Source organism: Prionailurus viverrinus, unplaced genomic scaffold (genome assembly GCF_022837055.1).
Source record: "Prionailurus viverrinus isolate Anna unplaced genomic scaffold, UM_Priviv_1.0 scaffold_48, whole genome shotgun sequence".
Lineage (NCBI taxonomy): Eukaryota > Metazoa > Chordata > Mammalia > Carnivora > Felidae > Prionailurus > Prionailurus viverrinus.
The window spans coordinates 1,313,636-1,334,081 of NW_025927611.1; the positions used below are offsets into that span (position 1 = coordinate 1,313,636).

The following is a 20,446-nucleotide window of genomic DNA, read 5'->3' on the forward strand; positions in this document are numbered from 1 at the left end:
TTAACCGACTGCGCCACCCAGGCGCCCCAAAACTAAGTTTTTAAAAACACAAGGATGGTTTCTTTTTAAATTTATTTTTCACGTTTATTTATTTTTGAGAGACAGAGACAGAGCGTGAGCAGGGGAGGGGCAGAGAGAGGGAGAGACACGGAATCTGAAGGAGGTTCTGGGCTCCGAGCTGTCAGCACAGAGCCCGACATGGGGCTCGAACCCATGAACCGTTAGATCGTGACCTGAGCCGAAGTCGGACACTCAATCCACTGAGCCTCCCAGGCGCCCCTCCAGGCAGGCTTTAAAAGACTAGCAAGAGGAGGTTCCATTTAAAAATAACCATCCAGAAGGGGGACACCCTGTGCCGTGAATACGAAGACACTGAGATGCCAAGACAGATACAGCACGCAAAAAGGTTTCTTTTCTCTCGAAAGAAATGAAAAATATTGTATAGAATTTCCATCCTGTGGTCCAACCAGGGACCCTGGGACCCTGGACCATTACATAGATCACCACGGGTCTTGGGATCTCAGCCGTCCCAGCTGGTCATGGAGCCCGGGGCGCAGTGTGAGTCTGGCTATGTGCTCCTGAGCCGGGGACATCAGGCCCATCAGGAAAGCTTAGTCACTGAAAGCTGCATCATGGAGTTTTTGAATCTGGGCTGTGGGTCTTTCGATTGGCCTGGGGGGTTTCAATATCTATTTTTTTTGCATGTTATATTAAAAGGCTCATTTTCTGCACAACAATTTTTTTAATGTTTTTAATGTTTTCTTTATTTTTTTTCATAATTTAAATCCAAGCTAGTTAACATAGCGTAATAGTGATTTCAGGAATAGAATTTAGCGACTCGTCACTTAATGACACTCAGTGCTCGCCCCAGTAAGTGTCCTCCTTAAGGCCCATCATCCATTTAGCCCATCCCCCACCTACCTCCCCTCCAGCAGCCCTCAGTTTGTTCTCTGTATTTAAGAGTCTCTAATGGTTTGCCTCCCTCTCTCTTTTTATCTTAATTTTCCTTCCCTTCCCTATGTTCATCTGTTGAGTTTCTCAAATTCCACATATAAATGAAATCTTATGATACTTGTCTTTCTCTAATTTTGCTTAGCATAATTCCCTCCAGTTCCATCCACGTGGTGGCAAATGTGTGTGTGTGTGTGTGTGTGTGTGTGTGTGTGTGTATACACCACATCTTTTTTTAAAAAATTTTTTTAATGTTTATTTATTTTTGAGAGAGACAGAGACAGAATGTGAGTGGGTTGGGGCAGAGAGAAAGGGAGGTACCGAATCCGAAGCAGGCTTCAGGCTCCGAGCTGTCAGCACAGAGCCCGACGCGGGGCTCAAACTCACGAGCGGTGAGATCACGACCTGAGCCGAAGTCGGACGCTCAACCGACTGAGCCACCCAGGCGCCCCCCACATCTTCTTTATCCATTCATCCATCGATGGACGTTTGGGCTCTTTCCATACTCTGGCTATTGTCGATAGTGCTGCTATAAACATTGGGGGGCATGTGTCCCTTCGAAACAGCACGCCTGTATCCCTTGGATAAATGCCTAGTAGTGCAATTGCTGGGTCGTGGGGTCGTTCTATTTTTAATTTTTTGAGGAGCCTCCATTGTGCTTTCCAGAGCAGCTGCACCAGTTTGCGTTCTCACCAGCAGCCTGCACAATGATTTCATCCACGTTTCCTCAGCCCTGGGATCTCTGTGTAGCCCACCCAGCTTTGCATACGTAACTTAGAAACTGATAATCGGTTAAGAAACAAGGGCTAGAAAAGGTTGAGGCCAAAGGGAAATTGATCCTCTCTCCAAATGCCGACCGTGTGGCTGTGGCCATCCTGTGTTTGCCCGGTTCCATATCAAGATGTGTATACTCTCTGTCTCTTTCCCCCCAATAGGGACCTCATTAAGAAACTGCTGGTCGTTGACAGAACGAGACGGCTCGGAAACATGAAGGTCAGTGTTTCTTTCCGTACGTATCACCACTCTGTGCCCCTGTCACTTCTCACCACACATCCCTACGTATGGAAACAAAGGCACGGTATTGGTGTTTGGTGATTGGACAGATTTCAAATCTGGGTGTCTGGGTGTGCCCCGTCCGACTGGGTCTACACCCCATCCCATTTCTCTCCCAACGAGGAAATGACTCAACCGTGATCTCGCGGCTCTCGGTATTTTGCTGGTTTGTTTCTGCTTTTCGAATAGCGTTACTGACCTACACGTCACATACCGTGTGCAGCCATCACCACAGTCAATGTTACAGAAATTTCCTTCATCTCAGAAAGAGACCCCATACCCTTCTGCTGTCGTTACGCTATCCTTCTGTCCCTCCTGCCCTGAGTAGCCACTAATCTACTTTGTGTCTCTGTGGATTTCCCCATTCTGGGCTTTCCTGTAAAAGAATCACACCATCAGTGACCTTTTGTGTCTGGCTTCTCTCCCTGAGCGTCATGTTCTCAGGGCCCATCCGTGGGCTAGCAGGTGTTAGTGCTTTATTCCGTTTTATGACTGAATCATACCCTGATCATGGATGGAGCCCGTTGTGTTTCCCTATTTGCCTGTTGATGGACGCTTGTGTTGATCCACCTTTGGGCTGTTGTGAATGGCGAGATAAACATGCGTGTGCACATTTGCGTGCGAATTAATCATTTGAGGTGGATCTTGTGTATGATTTCCACACGCTTTTCATGTGGAGGGCAATGTATTTAAGGGATTGTTGCATAAAGGGTATGGTATCTTCTATGCATGTTGTGGTTGTGTTATGGGATCTCGGAGCCTAAGAGAGGGCGTGAACATCTTCTTAGCTATTTCTAGTTCTGGACGTCCATGGAGGAGCTTAAACTTGGGCCAGTGCATTGGCCTTGTCTGCTCTAATCTTGGAGGACACAGACCCGTGTGTGAGGCTTGGTCTCCAGTGAACTCTCGGGTTGCTCTGTGTATGTGGGTGTATTTGTGTCACTGTGGCTGCTGCAACAAAGGACCAGAAGTTTGAGATCCAGGTGGGGTAGGACCACTCAGATCCGGGCAGAGCAGGGCTGGGCGGCCTCCTGAGGCTCCAAGGAAGGGTCCTTCCTGCCTCTTCCAGCTTCTGGGGCTCCAAGCGTCCCTGGGCTTCTGGCCACGCCCCTCCCATCTCTGCCTCTGCCTTCACTTGGCTTTTCCTCTGTGTCTGTGTCTCTCCTCTTCTGTCTCTTATAAGGACACCTGTCACTGGATTTAGGGCCACCCTGATGACCTCGTCTTAACTTGTTTACATCTGCAAAGACCCTATTTCCACACAATTACACTGACAGGTACCAGGGCTAGGACTTCGATGTATCCCTTTTGCGTAGGGCACAATTCAACCCATAACAGTGGTCTCATTTGTCCTTCACATCATTCACGGACACTGGCTCCTATGTCCACGTCTCCAAGGAGGGTCTTAAATGTTAATTTATGGGATGTTACCGGTGCAGGGAACACATCCACGAAACAGATTAGTTCTCCGTTCGATCTTACTGCCGTTTTATGACAAGTCGTGTGAAAATTGTCTGATGGATTCACAGCTAAGCTCCAAGACCATGCCTTGCTAGAATTGCTTGCCATGTGATTTCTTTACGTTGCCCGATTAGAAATGGTGTGATGGGGCTTGTGAGGGGTGTTATCCATAAGAGGCTAGCGCCTAGGACTCTAACTTGAACAACCAAGAACGCGGCCACTGCACGTGGTAGGTAGTCGGATGCCACAGCCACGGAGTAGTAGTGAGGGGAACCCTCCAGGATCAGAAGCTCTCCCTACTCTTCCTCAACCTGATGTTTTGAAAATAAATGTTGCTTTTTCAGAAGAGTTTTAGATGTGGAGAAAAACTAAAAAGATAGTACAGAGAGCTCCCGAATACTCACACCCAGTTTCCCTCATTCCGAACATCCTACTCCAGCGTGCCATGTCTGACATGATTGGCTAAAGTCCAACTCTGTTTGATGTTGTTCAGTTTCCCCCAATGTCTTCTTTGTGTTCAGGAATCACATCGGTGTCTCATACTGCGTTTCGTCATCATGTCTCCTTTGGTTTTTGTCTTTTTTTTTTAATGTTTATTTATTTTTGAGAGAGAGAAACAGAGCGTTGGTGGGGGAGGGGCAGAGAGAGAGGGAGACACGGAATCCGAAACGGGCTCCAGGCTCCGAACTGTCAGCCCAGAGCCCAACGCGGGGCTCGAACCCACGAACCGTGAGATCGTGATATGAGCTGAAGTCAGTTGCCCAACCGACTGAGCCACCCGGGCGCCCCTCCTTTGGTTTTTCTTGACCGTGGCACCTTCTCAGGCTTTCTGTGTTGCTGAGGATCGTGAGAGTTTGAAGACTTAACCAGTTATTTTGTAGAATTCAGCTCTACTGGGATTTGTCACATGTTCCTGTCAGGATTAGCCCAGGATTATGGGATTTGGGGAAGATTTCCCCCACCCAACTAAAGACCCCCAAACCCACAGAGATAAATTGGATTTTCTCTGTTCCTTTCAGTTCCTATAATTTCATGTCATCACTTTGGTCTGTCACATGCATTTTGGAGGTGGGGGGGGGAATATTGCCTGTGTTTGTGTTTTCAAGGAGGCTCCTCCCATGTGAGGTGTAATTGACATAACATTGTGTTGGTTTCAGGCGTGCGTTATAACGACATGATATTTGTGTTTGTTTCCTGTAAGGAGCAAAGATAATTCTTTCACGTGGACATCTTGCTAAAAACGTAGGGGCGGCGTGTTGTGTGTCCCAGAAAGTCTTCGGGACCTGCTTCTGTGTGTTGACTTCCAATCAAACACAGCTCTGGTGACGGTTAAAATGTACGATGCATGTGTCACTCACATGCTGGTTGGTGCACCGCATCCAAATAGAGGTAGAGGAGGCTGGCCTGCTGTGCTTCTCTAGGTACCTTGGCCCCTGGGGAGGTGAGCTGGCCTGCCTGGAGCAGTTTGGGTTTGCAGAGAAGGAGGCACAGAGCTAGGCCATGGGTGCTCCGGGCTTTCATCTGAGCCCCTCCGTCCAGGAGTGCGGTCTGGACGTGTCCTCGCAGCAGCCTCTTCTTACGAGTGGACACGTGCCGTGGTAATGCCACAAACACGCAGCTAGGAGCAGGGTCCTTGGCCACGACTTCAAGGATGACGCAGATGCCCCATCGGTAGAACGTGACGGGAGGAGCTCAGTGACCACGCCAGGCCTCCTGGGATGTTCCGACCTAGGGAATCTGGAAAAAGCACACACAGACATCCAAGCTAGGACTTACGGTCTGGGTGGGGTTTCGCCATGTGGATACTGGCTGGAAGAGGCTACAGAGACTGCCTCATCAAAATGAAAATATGTTCCCGAGTAGTAAGCGGTCTAGTGCAGGTTGCGTGTAGATAGACGTGTGTGCTTTCGCCAGGCTGACCGTCTCTCCCTTCTGCGTGGTGTTGTTGTCCTTGTCAGGGTGTGTCCCTGCCTTCCGGGATGGTGGTTGTAGCTTCCCGCTGCACGTGTGCCCGTTGTAGGCTTTCTCCATCCACGCACTCATTTGTCTATTGAAAAGGGCGTGTGTTCCCAGTGTAGAGCCCAAGGGCCTTAGCTTGGCATTCACCGGCCTCCTGGTTCCTCCCCAGCTCAGCTTAGGGTGCACTGATCTTCATGGTGCAGCCTCGCGCCAGCCGTGGTGGGCTAATCACCCCTCCACACACCTTTCTCCGTGTTCACTGCCCACCTTGCTGGTTTTCTCCTGTTAATGCCCTTTATCTGCACTCTTTCTTCCTTGTGTTCTACCTGTCTCTCTGTCTGCCTATTTGTCTGTCATCCACCTATCCATCTATCCACCCTGTATATCTATCTATCTATCAATCTATTATCTGTCCATCCATCCATCCATCCATCCATCCATCATCTATCAACCATCTATTTATCCATCATCTATCCTTCCATTTGTCTATCCATCCATCCATCCATCCATCCATCATCTATCAATCAATAATCTATTGATCTGTCATCCATCTATCCATCCATCCATCCATCCATCCATCGTCTATCAATCAATCATCTATTTATCTATCCATCATCTATCCTTCCATCTGTCTATCCATCCATCCATGCATCCATCCATCCATCATCTATCAATCTATCATCCATCTATCCATCTATCCATCCATCCCTCATCTATTTATCCATTATCTGCGTATGCACACATCATATCTATTACCACCTATCTATCCATCACCTGTCATCTATCTATTATCTATCCATCGTCATATCTACCTATCTATCTATCTATCTATCTATCTATCCATCCTATCTAACTACCTACCTCTTTACTTATCCCTATCTATATAGTATAATCCGTTACCACCCATAGTAGAGTTTCACTTACTTGAGAGTAAACTTCCAATCTTACTTGCCTTCTCTCCACATCACTCACAGTAACACTCAACAGGTATTTGCTGTTTGACTTAGAAGTGAAGGGAGAGTATTTTTTTCCCAATAGGGAAAGAGGAATGGTTGTCAAAATAATACGATTAGGGAAAAAGTGGAAACAATTCACATCACCATGTCTTTCCTTTTGTAGATACAGTAATTGAGAGCTTTGTTGTTTGAGGATGAAAAATTGAAAAGGTTAAAAATATGAGCTTTACACTGTAAAACATTTCACAAACGAAATGTTACATTCAGATCCACTGGCTTCTTCCCATGTCACAGAATTCGTGTATTTCTCTCTCCGCAGTTTCCAACATTTAATCGATTAAAAAAGTTGCTCCGAGGACCATAAAAAGGGAGAATAAAGGGAGGGTCGAAGGCCGGACACTTGGGAGGGGTTTTCAGAGGCCATGCTGCCGTCGGTGTCTGCAATGTGGCCATCAGATCACACTTGAGAAACACACAGGCGTTAGCGCACCATTATTAGTCCACAAACACACTAAGACTCTAATTGGAAGGTACTGCTGAGTGGGTGGCTGTTCAAGATCTCTGAAGTTGGACATCGTGGGTTTGAGTCCTAGTCATGTGACTTAATAGCTTCCCAATACCGAGCCAATTACATCCTTCAGTGAACCTTGGTTCCTATGTCTGTATGATGAGGATACTAAATACCAAAGAAAATCATCAAGATGAACACAGGTGACAGATTCAGAAATGACTCTGTGTCTCTCTCTTTATCTCGGGAGCCTGAGCTGGCATCACACGTTCATGTGTGATCCAGAGGTTGCTGCTATGAAGGAAAGTGAACAAAACACAAAGGGCTTCATTGACGGGTGTCCCCCTCATAGCGTAGGGTCCAGGGACAGTTACTCAAAACAGCAAACTTTGTGTGTGCGTGCATGTGTGTGCCCGCACGCACTAACCTAAGTACAGTAGACCTTCTCTGGAATATTTTCTTTCCTGTCCTGTCAAAATTCTGTCTGCTGATGGTGTCCCTGTTTCTTCTGAAGAACGGAGCGGAGGACGTGAAAAGACACCGGTGGTTCCGAACTGTGGATTGGGAGGCGGTCCCACAAAGGAAACTGAAGGTACAACATACGTAAGCGGGTGGGTCTCAGCTTGGCGTCTTTTACTCGTCAACAAGGGGCACAGAGTGATCCTGTGACTCTTTTGTTTGTGGCTGACACCTTGTTTAATTTGTGTAACAGAGCAGAGCATCTCAAATCGTTAATACAACAACATCCCAGTTCGGTGTTAAGTCTTAGCGATAAAGAGACACCTGGAAGTCACGGGTTGAGACCCCTGGCAGTAGATTAGATGAGGAATATTCTCTAGATCATTCTTTGAAGTGAATATATATACTGATATGCATATATAAAAATATATATAATTATAAATAATTAAAATGAGAATAAATAATAATAAACAAAGTTAAGTAATTACTTATGTTTTTAACGTTTGTTTATTTCTGAGAGAGAGGGAGAGAGCAAGACAGGGAAGGGCAGAGAGGGAGGGGGGCAGACAACCTGAAGGAGGCTCTGAGCTGACAGCAGAAAACCTGATGCAGCCCTTGAACTCATGAACTGTGAGATCATGAACTGTGAGTTCAATGCCTTGAACTCATGAACTGTGCAGCCCATGAACTCATGAACCGAAGTCAGATGCTTAATTGACTGAACCACTCAAGCGCCCCTAAACTGAATGTAGTTTTGAAAAAAAATTTTTAAGTTTATTTATTTATTTTTGAGGGAGAGACAGAGAGAGTGACTGGGGAAGGGGCAGAGAGCAAGGGAGAGAGAGAGTCCCAAGGAGGCTCTACGCTGTCAGCATGGAGCCCGATGTGGGGTTCGAACCCACAAACTGCGAGATCATGACCTGAGCCGAAACCAAGAGTTGGACGCTTTACCCACTGAACCACCCAGGAGCCTCCTTAAACTGAATGTACTTTTGACACGACTCCTTAATTAGGTGACATTCTCAACCTTATACTTCTTGGACTCGATGGAGAGACCTAAAAAATGCTAATGCTCGGCCTCCCAACCCAAAAGCTAACATTCAGCCCAGACCACCAATGTCTCAATGAGCTGCTTTTAACTTTTAAGTATTTTATTGTCTTAACTGACTTACTTTTTCCAATTCAATAAGTAACATATTTTCGTTGTTCAAAAACCAAATAGGGGGGCACCTGGGTGGCTCAGTCAGTTGGGCGTTCCGTCTTCGCTCAGGTCACGATCTCGTGGTTCGCGATTTTGAGCCCCACGTCAGGCTCTGTGCTGACAGCTCAGAGCCTGGAACCTGCTTCCGATTCTGTGTCTCCTTCTCTCTCTGCCCCTCCCCCACTCATGTTGTCGCTGTCTCAAAAATAAACACTAAACAAAAAAAAAATGAAAAAAAAAAACCCCAAACCAAATAGATATTAGAAGGTACGCATTGCCATGGCTGAGTGTTAGTCTCTTACTCTATTTCCTCCTAAGCCCCTTGCTTATTTTTTTTAAATCCTCATGATTATTTATGTATTTTGATAGAGAGACAGAGACAAAAAGAGAGCTCACGTGCGCGCACATGGGGGAGGGGCAGAGGGAAAGAAACAGAAAATCCCAATCAGGCTCCGCCCTGTCAGCTCAGAGCCCTGCGTGGGGCTTGAACCCACGAACCATGAGATCGTGACTTCAGCTGAAATCAAGAGTCAGCCACTTAACCTACTGAGCCACCCAGGCACCCTTGCCCCTTGCTTATTTTTATAAATAAAGTTTCATTAGTGCACGGCCACATCCCTTCATTCACATTTTGTCTGAGGCTGCCTGACCCCGGAGTGCCAGAGCTGAGCGGTCACAACAAATTCTACAGCTGGCAAAACCAAAAATATTTACTCAGTGGCCGATCACCTCATCTTACCAACGCAGGACTGAGGCTTGACATCTTTCTGGGATTTTCCCAAACTCTGGCCACTGGACCAGCTCCCTCAGAATCCCTGAGACCGCGGCTGGCCTGGAAATCTGCATTTAACAAGCGATCTGGGTGGTTCTCCCTCTAGACTTCAAGGAGCAACTGCTGGGTAGCGTGTTTCCTCTCTTCGTGGAAGTTTCAGATTCGAAACTTCCCACGTTCATAAGCAAAGGGAAGACGGCTTGGGTTTTCTGTGCTTTTTATTTTTTCTCAATTCCTCTCCATTTTTACGTAAAGCCGTAGACACGCTGCGACGCACGTCCCTTCCCGGTGCGCCTTGTTCCTTCCTAACTGTGCCTTTGTGTCTTGCCCGGGCCCCACAGCCACCCATCGTGCCCAAGCTGTGTGGCGAGGGCGATACCTCCAACTTCGAAGCGTATCCCGACAATGACTGGAACGCGGCCCCTCCCGTCTCGCCGAAGGATTTGGAAGTCTTCAAGAATTTCTGAGGACGCGAATCCACACGTGGAAGGTATATCTTCTTCTCCGTAATTGCACTCCAGTGAGGTTGACACGTCCCTCATCAAGGGGATGTTGCGTTGACCAAGACGGGGGCTTCCCTCATCCAGTGGGACACGAGCAGGGGAGCAGAACATGACCTGGTCCTTCCAAGCATCAGCTTGTTTAAGAAGCATTCCCCCACTCCCGGCCCCCCGGGGCATGTTACTCAAGGTTACTCAAGGTGTCACTCAAGGTGGCCCAGAGACAGTATTGCGTCCCACACCCTCCTCCCCAGACAGACCTGAGGGGCACAATCCGTACGTCTGAGTAAGAGCCCTGCAAGGTGTGTGCGTGCCCGAATGTAGAGACGCATGCCTCCTTCGTAAAACTCCCTGCGTTCTCGACTTTTCTGGAAGCCCTGAGCTCCACTCCACTCTCCCCGTAACACTTACCACGTATTTCCAAAAAGGTGTTTGTTTTTTTAGGTTCCTTTTCACCAAAAAGTGATCATACCAGCTTACCCCTCGTATGAAATTGGCTAAGCTCAGTGTGACATTTAGAAGGATGGGTTTTGAGTCTGTCATGTCTTGGAACCTGCGAAGGTCTCTGACTCTGTGTCTGTGGAATGTCTGAGTTTATGGCTTTGCTTCTCACGTCAAGGCAAGAAAAATGATGTGAAGGAAGAAAGGCGACATATTGCCAGCGATATGCCTACGTGTTGACTTTCCTTGATTTTCGTATTTTTTTTTAAAGTTTATTTATTCTGAGACAGAGAGAGAGGGGGGGAGAGAGAGAGAGAGAACATAAGCAGAGGCAGAGGCAGAGAGCAGGCGAATCCCAGGTGGGGTGCGAGCTGACAGTGTAGAGCCCGACGTGGGGCTTGATCCCTGAGATCATGACCTGAGCCGAAATCAACAGTCAGACACTTGACTGACTGAGCCATTCGGGCACCCCAACGTTTTAATCTGTCTCCGTCATTTTGCACACAGGGCGGAACAGAGATCCGGCATTTTCCGTGCTCAGTCATCAGGGGTGAGTCTCCGTGCAGGAGGGTATTTCTTCGGGAGACGAAATGGTCTGCCACGGATGAGAGGCAGGCTCAGGGTGAATACTGCCCTCCAGAGCTGACTGATAACTGTATGTCTTAACTGTTCATCTTTGCGAGTTCCTTCTCCATGTTTTTTAGCCCAAGGAAGACGATGTTAGGACAGCTGGAAGGGAGATACCTCACACTTGAGCTTTTATTTGACCTCAGAATAAAATGTGTTCTGTCTAACTGGAAGGTTCTATGGTGAAGCCCATCGAGACAGGATCGAGATTTGCTTGTGAAATCCATGTGATCTATATGCATGACACCATCATATCACATTTGAGACCCACCTTTAAAAGAATGCTTAGTTTGGGGGCGCCCGGGGGGCTCAGTCGGTTCAGTTTCTGACTTTAGCTCAGGTCATGATCTCACTGCTTGTGGGTTCAAGCCCCGCGTCGGGCTCTATGCTGACAGCTTGGAGCCTGGAGCCTGCTTTGGATTCTGTCTCTCTCTCTCTCTCTCTGTCCCTCCTTCTCTCACATTCTCTCTCTCTCTCTCTCTCTCTCTCTCTCTCAAAAATAAATAAATATTAAAAAATTTTTTATAAAAAGACTGCTTAGGTTTGTTGTGTTTTGTTTTATTAAGCATCTCACACCCCTTACGATCCCTGCTTGTGGATGTTTGGAATAAGAATTTCATTGAAAAAGTTTCCTCCTGTGTGTGCGTATCGTTGAGTTCCTTTTGAGTTATTGCTGTTATTACAAAATTGACCCCGTTATTTTGCAAACTAACCAAATCCTTTATCTTGTCTCCTGGGAGAAACAGGACGATTTGAACCTGCCGGGGACACTGATGGCTCAGAAGAAGGGTCGTCTACGCGGGATAAGGACGTTTCCGTATTTCTATATATCTGGATGTATACAAAGAGCCTGGAGACCCGTAGAAAGTCATGGACCTGGCCTTATTTAAACAACTGGAAATCTACTGCACAGTAGGAACTTTCGGAAAATTGTTTGGTTGTAGATTTTGTCTTCTCTCTTAGTGTGATGAACCTACTGTGATATCTCAGTTTTCCTCCCAGACTTCACTTTATAAGTTTGAACTCAACATGTTCCGCCGTCACCACAGATGGCGTGCGTGTGCGTGTGTGCGTGTGTGTAAAAAGACTATGAGTGGCGTGCAAATCGTGCATTGATGTCCATGTTCGTACTTGGCACAGCCTGTGATTTTTATTTTTCGAGTCGCTCTTTCAAGAATCTGTTTCCTTGGGGACAAAACCTAAAACGGATACGGTGTGTGCATTTTGTGTCGTCTTCTGTGCATTTCGTAGGTTGTGAAGAAAATTTCGTGTGGTGGGTCCGCGTCTCTTGTCTTTAGTGCGTCATACCTGGTGACGTTAGCTCTTGAAACCAGAAGGGCAGAGACACATCTAGCAGCACGGTGAAAAGGCAGATGTGGAGTGGTCCACACTGAGCGTGTTGCTAGGTGTGGTTCTTCCCAGGACACGGGACGCGCAAAGATGTCCTCGGGGTCCGTGCTGTCCGTGATCCATGACCTTCTGCCCTGTGTTTCCGCTTCCTGATTCTGAACTTTGCTGTACGGACCTCACGGGATTGCCCGTTCCCCCCTGGCTGTGAGTGCTCTGGAAACGCAGAGCTCCTCACATCTGTCCGTGTGACTGGTCGTAGGGCTCAACCAGGACCTTCTGCTGCAGGGATGTCTGTGCACTTAACTAGTAGGTTCCAGAGCCTAGGGCGACGCCAGGAGGACACCTCCACAGACGTCCAAGACCCCTCTGTACCCTTCCTTTCTTCCCATGCTCGCCTGGAAACATCCGTGTCCTCGGGCAGCCAGGAGGGGAGCTGTGCATACCCTGGGAGGTGTGTTGGAGAACGTGGGTGTGGGGCGAGGGTCGCCTGAGGACCCTCTCAAGGTTTCTACAGCTCAGGTGTTCTTGAGTCACCTGCCGGGTCTGCACCATCGGAGACACTTTTCCAGTGCTGCACTTGTGAAAGCCTTTCCTGTGCATGGAACCACTCTTCTCATTTTTTTTAAATGTTTATTTATTTTTGAGAGATTAAGTGTGAGCGGGTAGGGGCAGAGAGGGGGAGACAGCATCCGAAGGAGGCTCCAGGCTCTGAGCTGTTAGCACAGAGCCTGATGTGGGGCTCGAACCCACGAACCGTGGGATCATGACCTGAACCGAATTGGGACGCTTAGCCGACTGAGCCACCCAGGCGCCCCCTCCGACCCCTTCTACAGCTACATGTACGGGTGTAACGACCTGTCCTGTGGGGAAGTCAGGCATTTTTCTGAAGCAGCAAAGTGTCAGAGGCCATGCAGTGGTCTTTCAGGTCCGGCCAGATGCCACTCACACGCCCAGGAGGCCGGGGCTGTTGGTACTTGAATGTAGAGTGAACAGCACATAAAAAAGCTTTTAAAAGACCGTGAAATTCAAGGCGTCCAGCGTGTCCCCCTTTCCCGTAAATGACCTGCTCTTCAGGTAGACCTCCGATGAGAAGGTCAGAGTGAGTACAAGATTTAGCAAAATAAACTCTTTGTAATGACGAACTCAACAATTCTTTTCAAAGGGTGTTTCAAAGTGGTGCTTTCAGTCTATGCTGAGCGATCCCCGTCCTATTTGGACAAAGGAGAGGGTCCAGAATGGGCCACACATCCAGTGGATTCTAAACTATTTCACCATCGAATGTTCCAAAACGGAATCAACAAAGTCACTTTGTACGCTCTGATATAAACCCACAAGGGAGAGCAGAGATCTCGCCTTCTCTGACGTATAAAAATAAATTATTATTATTATTATTTTGGAGCTTTGTGCTTAAGAAAAATAAAAATAAATGAAACACCTTTCTTGAACACGATGAAACATTGTGCGGAGATACATGGACCCATACGCCTATTTTTGGGTTTCGTGCTCACCGTCCCGGATTTAATATCTGGCATGAAAATTGCATCAAGATAGCACGGAACGCATTGCCTTAATTTTGGACAGATACACACACACACAAAAACAACCCAACGTTGGAACGCTTGGATCACACGGTTCTTTAAAAACATTGTCATCCGCCATCAGCCATGCAAAACAAATTAAAAATTAAAAGGAATTCCAAGAATACCAGATGGTGTTAAGCTCATTCTTGCCATTTCAATATTCCAAGTGGCACAAGCCATGTGTTAACTGCCCGTGGCTGGGCTGTAAATGAAGCAGGGTGATGTCATACAAACACTGGCTTAATCAAAATGAGTCCCAACCCCCCGGGACCGTCACTATATATAACTGAAAAATAGTTTACTTGGTGGGGGGCACTCTCAAATCTTCAGGGATCAGATCAAATATCCGTGTGCAAAAAAAAAAAAAAAAAGCCATGAAAAAACGTCATGGAAATGTTCGCAAAATCGCACCAGAAACAAAACTGTACAGTCCTTTTGTCCTATGCAATTTTATGACTTGGCAATATTTTCTGAAATACAAACACCGTTAAAAAAGCATCCTCAGGAAATGAATGTTTCGCAAAGAAGTACGTAGGGGTGGGTGTCGTTTTTTTTCTTTTTTTTTTTTCCTAAGGGGATGGTCACCAGCCCGCCTGGATACACATCTTCAAAACTGAGAAGGTGATAAAGTCGCAACTGGCCGTAACCGCATATCCTACATATTGTTCGACAACATCCAGCCCCTTCTTGCAAAACACAGGTGGGAACCCTCTGTGTCGTGCACAGATCTGTTGAGGCAAGGGTCACATCGTGGTTTCTGAGGCTGGAGTTAAGACGCGTCGAAAGAGATCCCAACTCAACATGTCAGCCGCGTGCCCCGCTCACACCATCGTGAGGCTCTCACATCGCTCTCCCCACCCCTGCCCAGCCACCTGTGAGTAAGCATCTGCTGCCCTGCTGTGTTTCACTCTCTCCGCTCTACTCAAAGGCTCCCGTGGGTGTTCCCACCCCCAGAATCCCCAGTACCCCAGTCGCATCATGTGGGACGCGTTGGCCCTTTCTCCGTATGACCTGAGTTGCCTCCGGATTTTGGACCACTTTAACTGTGAAAATATGAACCCGTGCCCTCACCTAAAGACCCCAGCGCCCCACCCCGTGGGTCCCCAGGGCTGCCCCCGCCCCGGGAGCATGTCACGCCGAGTCCCGTCCCACGATGACCTCAAAATTGTCATCCCACCTACGTGGTTATCGTAGTGCGGGAGAAGTACTCGGTTGGATTTTGTTTTTCCAGCCAGTTGATTTTACATCCGGAAACAAATAGGTTCACAGAAGCCCGTGATGGCTCCCACGGCGGGGATCCCGGCATGGGAGGCTTGAGTTCTTTTCCCGGAGGTCCGTCCACCGAGTGTGGGTTTCGTCGGCGTGGGGCCAGTCCTGTGTGCCGTGTGTCCCATTTCCTCACGGAAGTGAGAAGATCCTTCTCATGATGCCACCTTCAGGGGGCGACATCCACCTACCAAAACCAAGAAGACAAGCACACGACCGCTGGTGTTAATGATGCGTGTGGGCAGTTTGGTGTGTGTGTGTGTGCGTGTCTGTGTGTGTGCGTGTCTCAGTGGCGGTGGAGGGCAGGACATGAGTTTTCAGCAAGCGTTGCATGTTCCTATGGAGTCTGCTTTTCGCATCCCAGGGAACAGACCTTCAGAGTAGAAGGCAAGTCCTGTGTCACAGTTCCCTATAAATTACTGTGTTGTAACCCGTTCTGTTGCACTACCATGGGATCTTCCGTGGTCGGCCCCTGTGTTTAGAGTAACGGAGAGAAAGTGTCGTTCCGTGGGTGCTTTAGCGGGTGGGAGCTGTGGCCTTCTGACGCTCAGTGCGCCTTGCGCTCTGAGATGGGTTTTCAGCTCTGGGTGACGACTGTAGCTTCCTTCTCTCTTGCGCTGCGCTTAACGGGGCCACCTGGCTGGGTCGCCCGCGCATCGCGGGTCCCCGTGGCGGTCCAGTGGGGTGGCCGCAGACACGAGACGGAGTGCCTTTGCGGGTGCGGTGCGCCCCGGCGAGCCAGCACGGGGATTCCTGGGTGGGGGTGGGGAGGGTCGTCACAGCTTCCCATGTGGAGAAAGAAAATAGCCTGTCGCTAATCCTTTCAAATCTTGCACAATGAAAATCACTGTGATTTGTATATATACCCTAGGAAAATTTTACTGCTGCCTAATTTATGTAATAATACTATTCATTCCAGGATTGTTTAATAAAACTTTGTATCTTTTAAGGAGTCTGCTTCTGGTCTGCTTTTTCCATTTACAGAATAAGCTTTTCTATATTCGTCTAGTTCAGGGGCCAGCCCTGGCTCTTTTTCAATTCAACTTTTAATTTTTTTATTGAGGTATAATTGACATACGACACTATTTAGTTTCGGGTATACAAGATCGGGTGCCCACATATATTGCAGAAATGATCACCACAGTAGGTGTAGCCAACATCCATCACCACACATACTTACAAACTTATTTTTCCTGTGTGGACAACTTTTAAATTCTGTTTTCTTAGCAACTTGCAAATACACGATACAGTATTATTGTATCATTTTTTTGCAAAGGACCAGATGCTAAATGTTTTCAGCATTACAGGGCACACTGTGTCTGTGAGAGAGCGCGAAAGCTTCCCTAGACAATATGTGTTCCAATAAAGTTTTATTAAAACAAAGCACTGTTCAGGGGCCGGATCTGTTGTTCAGGCCACGCTTTGCCAGATTCTTACCTGGTGCCTGAGAGTGACCGTGCACATTGCCTTTGCCGCTTGTTAAAAATGTGCCTCCGACATCATTATCAACAAATACGTTACTTGATTGCACGTTCCCTCTACTCACGTGGCTTGACCCTTGCTGCTTGGTAAAAACATCCTGCCTTCATCACTGAAGCCCACTCTTGTATAGTTGATAATACTGATGTCACTTGCAGCCGGGGAGCAGAATGTCGCGACCAACTGAGGGTCACACAAAAGCCTGTTTACCGGGTGACCAAGCTTGTGCACCCCTCTCGTGGAGACCCCTTGGAAGAGGGAATCTTTCAGGGACAGGCAGGCCAACGTAGGCTCTGGTTCCACATCTTCTGGGCAGGGACTGTTCCAGAATTTCTGTAGAGTCACTGCATACTGTGTTCATGCAAGTCTCTTAACGTCCTTTTGCATTTTTGTGAGAAGGATCCCCAGAACGTTAAGGAAAACTTAGGTGCTTCTGTGTCACATATCTTTTTGCCATTCATTCATCGTTACCGTATCTTGGTTGTTGTGAATAAATAGTGCAGCAGTGAACAGAGCTGTGCACACATTTCTTTGAGATGCCGATCGAAACTACAGTGAGCTATCACGTCCCCTTGTTAGAATGGCTCATCAAAAAGACAAGACGTAACCAGCGTTGGCGAGGGTATCGAGAAGTTGGAACCCTTGTGCGCTGCGGGTCGGAATGCCAACTGGTGTAGCCACTCTGGAAAATAGTAGGAAGGCTCCTTTAAACGTTCAAGCATAGCCAGCAATCCCACTTCCGGGCACACATTATCATCTGGGACTTAAATACTGTGAACGATAGGATATGTGTCCACTTGAAAGGTAGCAGAATTGAGCCTGAGAAAGACTAAGTCATTTGTTTGAGATCTCGCAGTTAATACGTCACGGAGCTCAGATTTATGCTACATCTGGTTCCTGCTCATTCCAGTGAACCATGTGACCCTTCCATAATAAAACTAACGAGACGTTCATTAAAGAGGCTAAGAACCAGATTCTCTGTGTTCCTTCTCCCGAAAACACTGGACGCTGGATAAAACTGTCAAATGCTCAAGACCTACAGTGACTGTGTTTATGCGAGAATTTGGCATTTGATGCTTTGTTTTGTTTTACACAGAAAACTACCATCTCCTTAAACCCCCACTCAGTCTGCCGGTCCCAGGGTTTATTTGAACAGGCACGTTTCCTTCCAGAAGTGCATGCGAGAAACGGTCTTGTAAACCCTGTGAACTTGGAAGCTGAGATAAGCTTTTTTTTTTTTCGATGGTGGTAAAAAACACATAATAGGAGATCGACCGTCAACAAAATGTTCAGTCCACTTTACAGGGTTGCTAGGTATATGCACGGTGTGGGACAGTACATCTCCGAAAAACGTTCATCTTGCGTCACCCAGACCAGCCAAAGACCAGCTGAGGCGGAGACCTGCCGGCCTTGAGTTTCATCCGAAGCGATCTTCATTCTCAAGGACATCGCGGAGAAAAGACTCGGGCTTTCGTATCTCGTTATACACGTCTGGCTTCCAGCCCGGTGCAGACTCAGCTCTTACAGTCCCCTCGGGAGCAATGTCTCGGAAAGCCACTGGCCAAAGAACGAGTCTTAGTAATGAATCAGAATTTGTGTGCAGGACGCTTAAAACCAGCGCCTTGGGAAAAGGGGGGAACCCCACAACGGGCAAGGTTTACAAAGTGGCATCAGTCCAGTAAGTGGGAAATGAACAAAGGTCAGAGATCTGAGCTCTTGGCGTTATAATGCCCTGGAAATACCCGTTTTGCCGTGGACAGAGTTTGGCACGTGACAGAGTTTCTGCACGTGACACTGTGCTCATCACATGTGTAGCCACCATGGGGCATCATACCTCCACTTTGTTCTCTGCATTTATGGGTCTGTTTCTGCTTTTTGGTTGCTTGTTTATTCATACGTGGGGCTTTTCAGATTCCACGTATGAGTGAAATCATAGTGTTTGTCCTCCTAAGTCTGACTTACTTCACTTAACGTGATACCTTCTAGATCCATGTCTCAAATGGCAAGGTTTCATCCTTTTTGATGGCCGAGTAATGCTCCCTTGTGTATATAGACCACATCTTCTTTATCCGTTCATCCATCGATGGACATTTGGGTTGCTTCTGTATCTTGGCTGTTGTAAATATTATGCTGCTGTAAACGTAGGCGTGCGTGTGTGTCTTTTTGAATTCGCGCTTTTCTTTTCTTTCTTGAATTAACGCTTGTGTTTTCTTTGGTTAAGTACTCAGTAGGGGAACTATTGGATCGTAGCGTAGTTCTATTTCTAACTTTCTGAGGAACCTCCATACTGTTTTCCACAACACTGGGTATTTCTTGTCTTTTTTTTAAATTTTAGCTATGGAATATAATCTTACACAGCCTTGGGGCTTAAGAGGAGATCCCATAAGCTGTGATTTTTCAGACCCTCACTGTGGCGTCTTTGGCAGAACTGTCTGGAACTCACACACACACAAACCCAAACCTGAAACCAAAGGTGAGCAAGAAATACTGACTTGTGCTAATGATGTAGAAATGGTGTTCTCAAATGTGGCTTTATTAATGTGTAACTAGGACACTCTTTCATTTCAAATTTATTATTATTTATTTTTATTATTGTTGTAATTATTATTTTGAGAGAGTGAGAAAGACAGAGAGAGAGAGAGAGAGAGAGAGAGAGAGAGAGAGAGAGAGAATGCAAATAGGGGAGAGGGACATTGTGGGAAAGAGACAGAATCCCAAGCAGGCTCTACGTTCAGCATGGAGCCCGACCTCAGGGCTCAATCCCATGACCCGGGATCGTGACCTGAGCCGAAAACAAAACTCGGACACTCAGTGGACTGAACCACCCAGGCGCCCCTTTTTAGTACTAGTGGGGACCCAGCGAATTGAATGCATGACCCACGCTTCCATCTTGGTCCGTGTTAGAAAAAACACTGACTCTCTTTACTTTTTCGTGTTAAATCAGAGCTTGGTATTGGTGATTGAAGGCAGGATCGAAAGCCAGCTGGGGTCGAGAAGAAACCTGTTGCTGTCTTTCCCATGACATCTGTGAATCAAGAACTGGAATCCGTTTTTTTCCATTCCCATGATCCCACACGGCACACACCCACCTTCTGGCCGATATAGGAGCATTTTACAAGGCAGTTATTAATGGTCCGTCATTATGTAATATTTTCTTTTCCACAGCTCTAATTCTCAATCTCTATAAATTTATACTTTGACAGAAAACGGGTCCAACTTTTTTTTTTTTCCTTTTTGGTTGTTTCTGTTTTACAACTTTGGGTCAAAATTCCCATGGTCATTGGATATTGCCGTTACATTTTACAGTCTGCTTTGGGAATCCAGTTGGATGGACCTCCCTTCCTAATGGAGGTGGAATATCTTTGTCAGCTCTTGGCAGCTGGCGACGAGGCAGCCGGACCCTGCACGAACCTTTCCTAATTCTTGTGCACAATCTGCACAGGCGTTGGGAGTTCTCGATACACTGGAGTGTTCTCTTTTCCAAGGAGAAAGAGGTACTGGGGATTTCCAGGCATTTCTCTTGACTACTTCAGATCAGAGGTGTGGCTTCTGAGCCTTAAGAATCCAGCTTGTGCTGGGCGCCTGGGTGGCTCAGTCAGTGAAGCATCTGACTTTGGCTCGGGTCATGATCTCACGGTTCATGAGTTCGAGCCCCATGTTGGGCTCTGTGCTCACAGCTCGGAGCCTGGAGCCTGCTTCGGATTCTATGTCTCCCTCTGTCTTTGCCCCTTCCCCTGCTCATGCTGTCTCTCTCAAAAACAAATAATCATTAAAAGCATTAAAAAAAAAAAAAGAATCCAGTTTGTCCTTGCCAGCAATGGAAGCCCCTCAAATACTTAACCATGTACCCTCTCTCAACCCCAGACTTTTATTTTCTTTCCTT

The 20,446-nt window shown here is 47.3% G+C and overlaps 1 protein-coding gene across 3 annotated transcripts in view; it reads left to right on the forward strand.

Annotated features, from left to right (window-relative positions):
- Positions 1 to 16,033, forward strand: part of PRKX (protein kinase cAMP-dependent X-linked catalytic subunit) — a 71,794-nt gene extending 55,761 nt beyond the window's left edge. Inside the window, exons 6-9 of one of the 3 annotated variants that reach the window (XM_047847357.1) lie at positions 1,887 to 1,944; positions 7,403 to 7,480; positions 9,662 to 9,810; positions 10,769 to 11,290. In XM_047847357.1, coding sequence (XP_047703313.1) covers positions 1,887 to 1,944; positions 7,403 to 7,480; positions 9,662 to 9,787 — 262 coding nt within the window. In that variant the 3' untranslated portion in view covers positions 9,788 to 9,810; positions 10,769 to 11,290. Of the gene's footprint in view, positions 1 to 1,886; positions 1,945 to 7,402; positions 7,481 to 9,661; positions 9,811 to 10,768; positions 11,291 to 11,628 lie in introns of those variants that run through there. The other 2 variants (XM_047847356.1, XM_047847355.1) reach the window with 2 other exon arrangements.
- Positions 16,034 to 20,446: the final 4,413 nt, after the last annotated feature.